At 38.1% G+C, this 13,537-nt stretch overlaps 1 protein-coding gene across 1 annotated transcript in view; it reads right to left on the bottom strand.

The window, feature by feature from the left end:
• The window catches only part of UBP1 (upstream binding protein 1), a gene marked incomplete at its 5' end in the record, with an annotated part of 30,542 nt that overhangs the window by 13,707 nt on the left and 3,298 nt on the right, over window positions 1–13,537 (bottom strand). Inside the window, 7 exons of the mRNA XM_083580131.1 lie at window positions 2,355–2,462; window positions 2,958–3,068; window positions 3,169–3,321; window positions 3,613–3,719; window positions 4,106–4,211; window positions 6,228–6,304; window positions 7,796–7,947. Of these exons, the coding sequence (XP_083436257.1) occupies window positions 2,355–2,462; window positions 2,958–3,068; window positions 3,169–3,321; window positions 3,613–3,719; window positions 4,106–4,211; window positions 6,228–6,304; window positions 7,796–7,947 (814 nt within the window). The remainder of the gene's footprint in view (window positions 1–2,354; window positions 2,463–2,957; window positions 3,069–3,168; window positions 3,322–3,612; window positions 3,720–4,105; window positions 4,212–6,227; window positions 6,305–7,795; window positions 7,948–13,537) is intronic.

Here is a 13,537-nt window from a genome sequence, read left to right as displayed (position 1 = left end):
AAGGGTGCTATCCTATAGTCCCTGGGATGGTTATACCAGAGACTAAGATTTTGCAGAGCTCTCTCTCTTTCTCTCTGTGGGTGGAGGTCTGCCGTCCCACTGCTCCTGTGTAAGCCTGTTGCTTTGTCCACCACAACCAATCCTTCCCATGACCCAGTAGAATTGTATACCAATAATTATACACAGAAAGCTTCCTCTGTCAGTTAAAAATGAAATGATGATAAAAGCTTTGACTATCTCTATCCCTTTAACTTTTTATACTACCCCCCTTACCTTTTTTAGGCTGAGCATTTATGGTAAATCTAAGATATAAGTATCAGTATCTTTTATGCCTTCTTAAGTTACACTTAAAGTACACATTTGATTCTAAGCGCAAGTTTTAGATGTTGGCCACTATTTACTACATGGAGCTCTACTCAAGAACTTAGCAGTGATTTATTTGTAAATGTTCTCTCTATTTTGTATTACTTTCCCTCAGATATGCCTTCTTTTGTTTCCAACCAAAGGAGCCAACTGTTTGTATACATGATTGCAGTACAAGTTTGAACAGCTCTTTCAGAAGAGCTCTTTATTCTTCTGCTATTGTCATGACTGGACAGAACAGATTTCCAATTCTCACTATATCTTGACCAAAAGGACACTGCTGAAATCCTTATTGAAAGCATTAATGCAAAAGCTATGAGAAAAAGAGGACATGGTAGAATCATGTGAAACCTTGACCAGCCTAGTGGGGGTAGAAAACTTCTTGGGAAAATTCAGTGTAGAGCAGCAAGACCCAGGTTCAGATCACCACCAGCCATGAAGTTCACTGGATGATCTTGGGCTAGCTGCTATTTCTCATTCCAATCTACTTCACAGGTTGTCATACAGTGGAAGGAGCAGGAATAGCACAAAAAACATTTAGTGGTTTTTTAAAAGGAAGGTTTTGGGGTTTTTTTGCTACCACAAGATAGCACTCAGTGATGATTGCCATCCTGTAAGCCAACAAGAGCTTTCCACCACTGACCACCTTAGGGATAGAAAGTGTTGGCATCCTACATCAGTGATAGGGAACTTCTTCAGCCCGGTTGGCTGAATCCCCACCTCCCTGAAGGCCACCTGTCATTTGCTTGCTGACAGAGCTGATCAGCAAGGCCTGCCTGCAAAGGAACAACCCTGTATGCTCCCAACCATTCAGTTGCTGGTGCAACTTTACCTGCTCCACACTCAATATCACATATCCCCCATGTTTCAGAAGTCCGACTGGCCTCAACTAGAAGCCAGGCACTTATGTTTCTGGTACCACACTCTGGAATACTCTTCCAGTAGAGATTTGGCATGGCTTACTTTCAAATGTCTCATGAATTATTATTATTTTTTATGCCAGACAGGTCTATTCAGTTGTTTACTTTTTATTTTTTCAGAATGAGCCGGCATTTTGTATTGATTTTCTGCATCTTACATTTTATTGTATTGTATACACATTGTTGGGTTGATATTTTATGAGAGTGAGTGGTATATAATTCTCATTTTTTACAGTAGATAATCAAGATAGCTATATAGGGAATGTACATGTGATTTGGAGAAAACAGACAGTGGGTCAAATTAGGGCCCCTGCTTGAATTCAAAGTGCCAGCTCATAGGAGAGAGAATGTTACCATTCAAATGTATTGTCAGTCTAGCCAAGGACATTTTAACAGCTGGATATGCTTGAACTGGCTCTTTCACTGGCAGCTGCTTTCATGCTAACAAATGGAGAAGGCCTATTTTGTTGTGTGTACAAAGGGAAGAATAAAGGCCTACATAGCATTATTCAACTCTCAGATTGTACTTTTAAGAAGTGTATTATATAAATATTTGCATTGAGCAAATACATGATTAGGCCAAGCTCATTTAGGAAATTAAAAATAGTATTAACAAATGGAAAGCCATTAATAAGGAAAGCAAAGTATTATTACTGCAAATAGTTAGACAACACAGAGCCATGAAAAAAAAAAGTTTGTGGGAACTTACATGTTAAAATAAAAAAAAATACATCTCAACTGAATGATATTGCTACTTCTCATTCCATTAATTACAGGAGAGAAAACAGTTGTTAAGAATACAGCTATTCAATAAAGCCATTTCAGGTGTAAACTGAAGCTCTTGCTTCTATTAAGAGTCACAGGCCTGCTGACATTTTTATGTGTTAGATTTAGGAAGTATTTCTCACTAAGATACAAGCATGAAGTAATTTGTGGGTAAACGAAAGTGCACGAAATTAAGCCAAGGCAGACAAAATCCTTGTTTTTTAATCTTGGATGATGGAAATTGGTCCTATATCTAACACTGCACAAGATAACTTGCACAATGAAAAGTAAGCAGAAGTCCCTTACACTGCCTCGCTTTGCCAGAGAATCACCGTAGTCTGCTGGCAAAGTCCGCTTGCTGGACTTTTTCTGCTCATGTTCAACTGCATCTTCAATTATAGGCTCAAGCCTCATCTGGACAAACACCAAAGATGTGGATCAATTTCTTTTCATTATACAGTGAGGAAAATTTAAAAGCCTTTTAAAAACTTCTGCAATCGTTAGAAAGCTATAGGAAACTCACTGGTGTTTAAATAAAAAGAAATGCAAGAACCCAGTGAGGCTCTGCCCATAAATTCAATAACTTCTAAAATACAGCTCTGGGCTCAAACCAGACAAGAACAAAACAAATCCTGAGACAGTTTTCTTTCAGCACTGAAGGGCTTTTAGACATGTACATGAGGTTTGAGCAAAGCCAAATGTTTTAAGAAAATATAAATTTCTACTTGATCCTAAGTCTTATGGGTCTTTGTTTCTTTGTCAAAGACACCTGTCAAATGAAAAGCCTACTTTTAGATATATTTAGCTTATGACCCACCCCTTGACACTAATTCATTACTTAGATTAAAGTATGTTATGTGTACTATGTGCAATTTATCTCTGCAAACGAAAACATTTCAGTATTATTACCTCTGTGAGAATTGTAGTGTCATATGAAGGTTGATATTTTTCTTTTTCATGAGCAGTTCGTTTCTCCATTTTTTCTCTGTCTGTTTTCTGTTTTCTATCTGCCCCTTTTGGCTAAAAATTAAATTACACACAGAAATCAAGCTTTAGAAAAACAAATACAAGAAGCCTCTGTACGCCAATTTCCTCCCTGCTGTTCATTAGCATCTCTTACCTTAAAAACTTTGATTTGGCAGCTGGCCGAATGCAAATGATCAGTGTATTCTCCATTTTCTGTCTGTTTAAAAGTGTCAACCTGAATCCTAAAAGGAACTCCTTTTTCACCTCCATGTTTACGAGGTGTAAATTCAGTGCTGATACAATGTACCTAGGGGTTAAAAAAAAAAAGCCACAATATGGTGTTCATTTGTCACTACAGTATTACAGTTTTCTTTTTTATGGGAGGGGGAGTAAACAAGTTGTAATCTTCATTTGAGAAAAAATTATTTTCAAGATTTTGACAATTATTTAACTTCTTGCATACAGTACACAAGAGTGATGTTACAACTAAGAAGAGCGAGGACTGTGTTTCAGCTCTTTTAAATCATTAAAGATCACCAACATTTCTTTCCCACCATTAAAAACTACTATCATTTCTTAAGAAAACAAATCTTCAAACCTGAATAAAGGCAGATGTTCGTTTTCCAGGATCCCACAGAAATTCAACTGCATTAAGCTGGCTTGGATTTGTCTTTATATCGATTACTCCAACTGACATAGGAATATCTTAATAAAATAAACACAGTTTTTTGGGGGAAACAATGCAGTGAATATTTCATTTACACATTTTCATCTTAAATAATGTTCTCTTAGGATAGATTGAGAGTAGCAATAACGAACATGCAGAAATTTAGTTTAAAGTTTCAAGTCTTTTTTTTTTTATTAAAATACCATCTTTGTGCTTAGATCACAGCATCTATTAATTGTTACTAACAGGGTATCTCAAAATGAATGAGAGAATTTCCAATGCCCTTTGTGGTAATCTACGTAATAATGCATTATTTAAACCATGTACAATTCAAATTTTACTATATAGTACGTCAGAAGAGTTAACACTTCTCTTGTTAATTCATCTCTTCATATGAAGAGGCTATGTTAATTAACACACCTACCTAAATCAAGTAATCTGTCTCCAGGGCGATTCCACTTCCAGCCTTCAAGTTGCTGGTGCTCAGTATACTGCAGTCTTCTGTCATGGAACACAACTCTTATAATACTCTAAAAAAAAAAGACGACAGATATCTAGTTCGCAGTGTAAACATGTGCCAATGCTATGCCCACCCAAATTTTCCTACTGCAATGAAATCAGACAAACAAGAACCATGCTTCCTTTTGGAGGAATGCTGAAGTATACAAAGGTATGAGCTTCTCACAGATAGCCTGCAGAGTGACAATACCTTAGTTTTAAACTAACTTTGAACATTCTGATGATTCTCTACCTGGTTATGTGCACTCTCTCTTCTATCAGGGTGATAAAGAGCACCAGAGAAAGAGGTATCACAGAATCATAAGAGTTGGAAGGGACCATGAGGATCATCTAGTCTAATTCCTTGCAATCCAGGAATCTTTCACCTATTGTGGAGCTCAAACCCACGACCTTTAGATTAAGCGTCTCATGCTCTACCAACTGAGCTACCTTGATTTCAAAGAAAAACTATACAGGTTGATGGGACTGGACAAACCTATGTGTTAGCAATATAAAACTGGAGCGGGGCACACACAAAAAAGAAGAGGGGGGAGATACTGATGTGAGAGCAAGTGAGTCTGTACAGGTTTTAGAAAACAGAACCTGTTAAAAATATATATTCACTAGAAGCTGTAACCTGGATTCAGCTAGATACAATGAAAATTTAATCCAGATTAGCCATGTGGTATCCTCCAAATATGACTAGACTACTCCGTTTAGAATTTTGTAAATATCACACCAGTTAAGTAGCACTAGTATTCAAAGTAAGGAAAATGTCACTTATCAGTTACAGGCTCAATAAATCCATCAGCAAGTTCCTCAGTACTTGTGCTTTAAGATATAATAATCATCAAGGACATTTCTTCCAGAGTAAGAATATGCACCCAGTTTAAGTAAAAAACATACACCTCATTCTCTGCTTCGCAATATTATTCTTCCTTTCAGAAAACAAGAAGGGAGGTAAACAACCAGGCTGGAAATATACTTGTATAACTCAACTAAAATGGGCTCATGTACCCTATGACATCCACTCTAAATTATTTTGTCGACTGCAGCCCTAACACTGATTTAGAAGTCTCAGGTAACGCCAGCAGATTGGAGGACTGGGAATCATGAGAGCCAGGAGTTTCCTCACCCACTTGCCAGGCAGCTTAGGGTATGTTTTTCTTAAGGTGATAAACATTCACAGCTGTTGTGACTAAAAGAAGCCCTAGATGTTTAGAAATTCATAATTCAGTCTCTATATTAGTTTTCGTCTGTCTAACAGGGATTTTCAGCGAGAATAGCTCACAAGTAAAGAGTGAAGGCTATTTGGCTACTGAATAGTGATGGGTGTCCTCACTCCATGTCAAGACTAGCTCGGAATAAGCAGAAAGGGGAAACACATCAAATTTTCTGAGCCAATCTAAATTTTAAAGTGTTGTAAAAGCTCCAAAAGCTCATACCTGATCTCAAATACAGAAAGCTATGATAGCATCACTTGTACTGAGCCACCTTTTAGGCAGGTATAATAACCTTTTTTTTTTAAATCCAAACCCACATGTATTAAATTCTGCAGAATATTCTGAATAGTGAGACTTCACACAAGGTAATTTTTTCCTTCCCACAACTGAAAAGTGAAACTAAAAGGTAATTAAATAATGGTTACATATTCTTATAGATTCCTCACATTCAACTGTTCCTGCCTTTATACTTTAGAGTGAACTATATATACTTGAATTGGAGTAGGAGGATTTAGAGCTGAAGTACGCAGTTCAGACCTCAGCCCTGGATGGTCTAAAAAGTTACCAGGAAGAAATGCTGGAAATGAAATGACATCCTACACCACTGACATGAATTCTTTGGAATATCCCAGTAGTCCAGCCATGTAGAAGTTTTGGGGATGTCCAAGACCTATACTGAAACTTCTGCCATTAGAAAGTGGGTGATGCATTCTCTCCTTGTTGCAGTTTTAAGAGCCAAAACAGGGAAATGTTGTCATTGGAAGTAGCTCCAATAGCTACAAAGAATCACAAGAGACGGGAATCAGGACTGAGCCAACAACATACCTTCACCATTTTCCCATTGATCTCTGGCATATCTCCCATTTTTCTATTATCTAACAGCCGGATTTCGTAGGACTGACCTTTCAAAGGGAAAAAATAATAATTTTACTTATGTAGTGCCCTTGGCCAAATGCCACTTTACTGCAATACTTTCAAAGACATTGAAGTACAATACATTATATTAAAACAATTTTAAACTGTTCTGTTAAAAAGAGGGAAGTGGAATCTGAAAGGGAAAATACACAATGGTAAAGCTCCTCTAGCATGAGGGAAAGAAAATTATTTAGGCCCTTTTGCAAAAGTGAGGAAGAAGGGAAATTGGAAGACAGCTACTATAAGCTAAAGATTCTGCCGACAACAAATGGCACCTTTTATCTACTGATTATCTACTGATTTAAGATGGCACATTGTATCTCTAAATGATGTTCTTACAACGTATCTGGAATGTCTGTGCCTGTATCAAACAGAGCCTTGAAAACCACAGTGCCATCTTAAATACAGCCTACACTCTTATAAACAGCCAATGCACAAATCAGGATGGACATAACTGTAAACAACCAGTGATTTAAAACACACTACAAGAGATGGAGAAGCAATAACAGAAATCAAGCCTTGTAGTCACCAGGCTGAAACCATCCTAGTACAAGTAAATAAATGTCAAAATTATTCTCCTTTTTGTGTTTCCCATTCATATAACACAAATAGTCGTCTATGAATAATTACGTGACAATCTGACGCTTTCCTCAATCTAGTATTAAATTTAGGACAATGAACACTGATTCTAATTTATTAAAATACTGCATCAAAGTATCAAAAGAACAGGGTTTTTCCCAATATTAAAAAATGAACATATGGAACAAATCTTATCCCAATACAGAAATTTAAAAGCAGCTATAAATGCAGCTTAAAGAGCAATGTACCACAATCCCCGCCCCATGAACAAAGTTGAGGAAATGCATTTTCTTAAATGTGCCAATGTATTGGGGATCATAGGTAATCTCATAGGAACACTTTTTCCTTAACTTATTGCACTTCCTAAAACACTACATTGCCAAGATGACTAAATTACACCAAGCATTCCAAGGAACGTTTAGGAGAATATATTAAGCACCAGAAGGTTTTGAATCGAAAACAATGCATAAATAACGTTAGAGGTCTAAGAGCCCTCAAAAACTTATTTCATACCCCACAAGCTATCTTCGTAGTCTAAACTTTATTTTATTTAGCAATACTATTAACCTTGACTGCAACTGTTATTTCTCAATAGAACTTCAAGTCTGGTTTTTTCCTAAAGAGAAACAAAGAACAAAGATCTGATGTTGGGATTAGCCAGCATCTAGAAAAAACCACACATTTCCTGTTAATGGAAATGTTTGTATTCCAGTTTCATAACTATAAAATCTAATGCCTTTCCTTGTTGTCTCTATACATACCAGGATACCAAAACAAGCACAGATATTTACAATGAGCAAGTATTTTGAACAACGATTATTATTTCAGACATTTAAAATTTATTAAAATGTAGCCATATACAAGAGCAGCAGAAGTCTGCTCAGAGGAACAATGCTAACCTTGGTTTAAGTAAGTAAGGGTTTCATCATGTAGTTTGACAGCTGGAGACGTTGCAGCACACATAACATACTGAAATGGTGGGTGTTTTGTGTCACTGTCAGGTGGAAGGCTGGAGTCTTCTTGCTTGAAAATGGGCAGTGCCAGAACATCACTGAAATGAGAACAGGTGACAGTGTTAGATCTCAGAAGCCTTACTTCTCTTTGTTAGCAACAAGGAAATTACTCAATGGGAAGGCCAGTGGTATACCAGCTGGAAGCGGCAGTCCTGTTTCCAGGAAAACAGTATCCTTGAATACAATTCTCCTTCTGAATGTATGCTGAACCCCAGCAATATTATTCATTTATTTGAATGTAAGTATTTTTACTCCACCTTTAAAATTGCTTCCTGTAAGGCAGCTCATGTAACCAAAATAATTATGAAATAACAAAACAATTAAAACACAGTATCTAGAGTATCCAATAGATTATAAAACACATCAGCAAAAACCAAAGAGCCAGCAAGAATAAGTTTTAAAACCATATAAAGTGGAATATAAACCATGGAATAAAAGGATATCCAAAGGCCATCTAAATGGAAGAGGCAGCATGCTGAATTTCCTGGGAGAGAGATCCATAAAATGCAGCCTCTTCCTTGATACCAAGAGTGAGCCATGCTATGTTTGTTATACAGCATCCCACAATGGCAACCTAACTCTAGAATGAAGAAAAATATGTAAACAGTTGTAAATTACAAGTAGACACCATGATTATGTAACCACTTGTAGCAGAAGTTAACACCTTATCATTTAGCATAACAGATATTTCAGGTGCTATTTCATGCTAGCTTCTCAACAAACAAAAAAGTTACACATTTGGGACTTTGTTTTAATTTATGTAGTGAATCTTGCCCATTCTTCATAAACACTGTTGTAGTTATATCAAGTTGATACTAAAGAAACAGAAGGGGAAAAAATGATGACATTGTTTATTTAAAACTAAAGATTCCATTACGCTAATAGCTTACAAGTCCCAGACAACATGGTGAGATACCATCTGCCTCAAAATCTCCAGGGATTTACTCATCAGCCCTACAAATTTTTACTATGTGGGCCAGTCTGCTAACTACCGTTCATCATGTACTCAGTTACTTCACATTAACACATGGCATCGTTTTCAAAACAAGCAGAAGTATTTCAACTGAATTCTGGATAAACAAGCACTTCCAAGCAGGATTTACAAATGATATGTCAACACCAGAAGCTGCACTACAATCACCTTTTTCAACTTCAGATAGCATTAGAAACAAGAGAAAGAGCAACTCTCATTTTAAATTTTTTTTTTATCAATTCAATATTGAAATCTTACTGAAACAGCAGTTTTAGCTCATATCAGGTAGTTGGGAACTACACTATGCACCAATCCAGTTTACAAAAGTCTGCCTTAAATCATGTGAACAAAAAGCAAACACCATTTATCTAGTACAGAGAAAACTTCAGTCTATAAAGAGTGCAAGCCAACAAGTGTTAACTGATCTATCAGCTAGTGAGCCACAGATGCAAGTGAAACCCAAGGTACTGGCTACTCTTGACGAAATCTTAACTGAAAACAGAGCTGAGTTACCTAAGAAGTCACCTTCTTGCTACGTACCACCTATGGTTATCTGAATGTTCTGGAAGGTTATTCTGAAGTACTAACACTAGGGGACCAATTTAGTCACTAGGATTTCTCTGCAATATATGAACTACCTCGTCCTAGACAGACATTTCAACTGTACCTTACAATATCTGATGACCCCCAAAACTCACCACAAAGGTTCAATCAGCTTGCTCTAAAAAAAAATCCAACCCTGTTTAAGGGGAAAAAAACCATTCCACTTGCATCATTGCCAGAGAAAGAGAGAAAAAAAATCACACAAGGTTCTTACTTTAGATACCTGTTGATAACCTCAAATTAACAAAAGAGATTGTGACATAATTAAGTACCTCAAAAGAAAAAGAATGGGCTAAAGAAATGTGGAAGCAGGGCATATAGCCATGTATTCTTGTCAAAATAAAAAAGCAACCCATAGCTATAGTTTACACAGATTCTCTTAGAATTTATTCAATTTTTATCCCACCTGTTAGCCAAATGCTCCAGAGAAAAAAGGTATCTGCCCTCAGGCTTGCAATATAAAATGACATAACACAAAAGAAAAAAAAATGGACTGGAAGGGAAGAAGGGAAGTGCAACAGCCATTCTTCACATAAAGAATAAATAACTTAATCTACTATTTGATTACTTCATCAGAAAAGGCCAAATTCCTAGAAGTGTGTGGCTTACGTACTAGTTTAATCAAGTTACAGAGTTATAAAGGTCAAGTTATACAGATCAGGCCTTGGCATACTGGAAACATTGATAACTACAGATGAGGAAAGAGATTATTACACTTGGATGAAATTCCAGTGACATTTATGCCAACAGTTCCTGATAAATAGGTACCGCTCCAGCAGGAAGGTAAACGGCACTTCCGTGCGTTGCTCTGGTTCGCCAGAAGCGGCTTAATCATGCTGGTCACATGACCCGGAAGCTGTACACCGGCTCCCTCAGCCTATAGAGCGAGATGAGCGTCGCAAACCCAGTGTCATCCACGACTGGACCTAATGGTCAGGGGTACCTTTACCTTTTTATATATGTACCGGTATGTCATGAGGTCCTCGACTGCCCCTCAACAGTGATTGTTTTGTTTAGATGGCCCAAAGTGAAGGCAAGACAAATCCCTGACTGTACTGTGCTTCAGAAATATCAGAACTTGCTGCTGTCCAGTGTCTCTGAAAGTCAGCTTCAAAACCAATAATATCACAGTCCTTCCTGAATTGGCAGAGATTGGTGGCAACCATAACTTTGGGCTGGCTCCCAAAGCCGCTCCAAATTTGTGCACTCCAGAGATCATGGATGGTGGTGGTGGGAACTGCAGTGGCAAATAGATTAAAAATGTGAAGACTAATCTGAACAAGTATAACAAATCATGTTTGGATACCATTGTGGGCTGGATCCTCATAAGCTGCTGTGTATAGGTAACTCCCATGTCCAGGAACTGAATAGGCTTCCTTGTTCTGGATGAGATCACACTGCCTCTGAAGGAAGTACATAGCTTGGGACGCACCTAGAGCCATCACTATTGGTGGAGGTGCAAGTGGCAAAAAGTACTTTTTACCAGCTTCAGCTGGTATGCCAGCCATGGCCATTCCTGGACAGGAATAGCCAGGCCACAGTGATCCACACCATGGCATTCTCAAGAATGGATTATTGTACCACACTTGTAGGTAGAGCTACCCTTAAGGTAGGTTGAGAAGCCGGAGCTAATGGCTAGGCAGTTAAATGGAGTAGCCTACTTAGGAATGCATTACACCAGTTTTGAAGGAGTTGCACTGACTGCCTAGAAACTATTATGTTAAGTTCACTTTACTTGTGTTGACAAGCAAAGCAAAGCCTGTCTCAGAATTTAGGTATCTAACGGAAGGATTTCTCCCATATACACCTGCCCCAGACACTGAGAACTGGTGGGGATTCTCTTGAGAGTGCTGCATTCGCTTGGAATCTGGTATGCAGAAACTTGAGAAGGCATTCTCAATAGTCCCCCCAACCCCGCCACAACTATGCAAGTCCCTTTCCGTCCAGCTAAGATCTGCAGAAACCCTTAGTAGTTTAAATTACCTGTTAAAAACAGTGTTTTTTCCTCCTCTGCATTTTGCATTTTATACCTAGATGCTGTGGATTGCTTGATATGGGTGTTTATATAGAATTGCTGTTGTTAACAGCTTTAGTAAGCATATTGCTTGAAAAGTGAACTTTACATCACATCAACCACCACCACCACCAGTAAAACAATTCAGTTGTCAACCACATACAGTGCACCCAGCTAAGGGAAACAAGGTTCAACGTCTGATTCTCTTCTCCCCTCTGCTCTGGTGTGGAATGAACCCACGCACCCGTCCCATAAGTAGCCAAATATTGCAGTGTTATTAGTTTCAAATTGGAATTTAAAATGTCTGCTAGTAATGTTGGCTTATTTGACTATTATTGTGGTGGGAGTTTCTTCTTCTTTCTTCATATTTCACCTTTTCTCTAAGGAGCTCAAGGGTGGTATATATGGTTCTCTCATCCTCTTTTTAGTTTCACAACCCTGAAAAGTTAGGCTGAGACACAGTGAATAGCCCAAGGTCACTTGGCGAGCTCCATGAACAAATGGGGATTTGAACCCTGGTCTCCCTTGACTTAATCTAAAACCAACCAATACACCACATTGGCTTTATTGGAATTTATTGTTTAAGTTTTTGCAGGACTTAGTTCAGAGCCCTTTCTTCAATTCACAGTAAAAAACAAACAGACAATTAGAGCACAGCCTAACATGCAATTTAAAAGCGAACAACACAACTTGGAATAATGCCACACATGAAGAATAAAATGGAAGGCATATCTCACCTATACTAAAGATACAGGACATTTTAGATACAACACACTGTCTGTTTAAAGAGGAAGAGGAAAAACTAAGCACCCAAAATTTGTACACTTTTGAAATTTGTACCTGCTGCAGAGCATCATCAGGGCTTTACAGCAAAATGCAAATGTGAACAGCAGCCTCTGGGGGAAAAATTGTAGAATGGGGATTTCTTTTACCAACAGCACCCAGTCTACCTGAACTATTGTTATCTTATTTTTATGTGCTGTAAGCTGCCCAGTGTGGCCAGATGGGTGGGGTATAAATTATTATTACAGTGGTACCTTGGTTATCAAACTTAATACATTCTGGAAGTCTGTTCCAAAACCAAAGGCGTGCTTTCCCATAGAAAGTAATGCAAAATGGATTGATCCGTTCCAGACTTTTAAAAACAACCTCTAAAACAGCAATTTAACATGAATTTTGCTATCTAATGAGATCGTTGATCCATAAAATGAAAGCAATAATGTACTATACTATAAAATACATAAGACATTATTGTAGATGATAAAAATTAATTTTTTTTCCCTTACCTGCACTGATGACAGTCATTGTTTGGATGGGGGGGGGGCTTTTATCCATTTCCGCAGTCACACAACTAATCAATCAATAGCTGAACTGGGTTCCACAAAAACAAATTAACCGGAAAGCCGCAAAAACAAAAACGCAAAATAGCAAAAACAAAAGCACCAAATTTAATCCATTCCGGAAGTCTGTTTGACTTCTGAAATGTTCTGATTGGTGCAGGCGCCCCAGAGGCGCCCCAGAAACAATAGCCAAACAGCTGCATTGGACGTTTGACTTCCAAAAAATGTTTGAAAACCGGAACACTTACTACCGGGTTTTCGGCGTTTGAAAACCAAGGTACCACAGTACCACTGTATTATTATTATTATTAATAATAATAATTTTCTTATTTATACCCTGTCCATCTGGCTGAGTTTCCCCAGCCACTCTGGGCAGCTTACAGCACATAAATATTGTAAAACATTAGACATTAAAAAATTTCCCAATACGAGGTTGCCTTCAGATGTTCTTCGAAAAGTCAGATAGTTGTTTTATTTTCCTTGGACATCTGATGGGAGGGTGTTCCACAGGGTGGGTGCCACTACCGAGAAGGCCATCTGCCTTTATTATTATCTTGGCAAAGGCTGTGATCCCTTGCTTCCTCCCTCCTGATCGAACAACAGGGAAGGTATCAGAGTCAAGGCCGCCTGGAGGAAGAAGGCACATACACGTGCACCTGAATTTACCATGGAGGTTACGCTAGGCGCAGCTCTGTCCC

The sequence above is a fragment of the Podarcis filfolensis genome, assembly GCF_964270895.1.
Source record: "Podarcis filfolensis genome assembly, chromosome: 12".
NCBI classification, from domain to species: domain Eukaryota; kingdom Metazoa; phylum Chordata; class Lepidosauria; order Squamata; family Lacertidae; genus Podarcis; species Podarcis filfolensis.
This window is presented reverse-complemented; position numbering and strand designations above follow the sequence as displayed.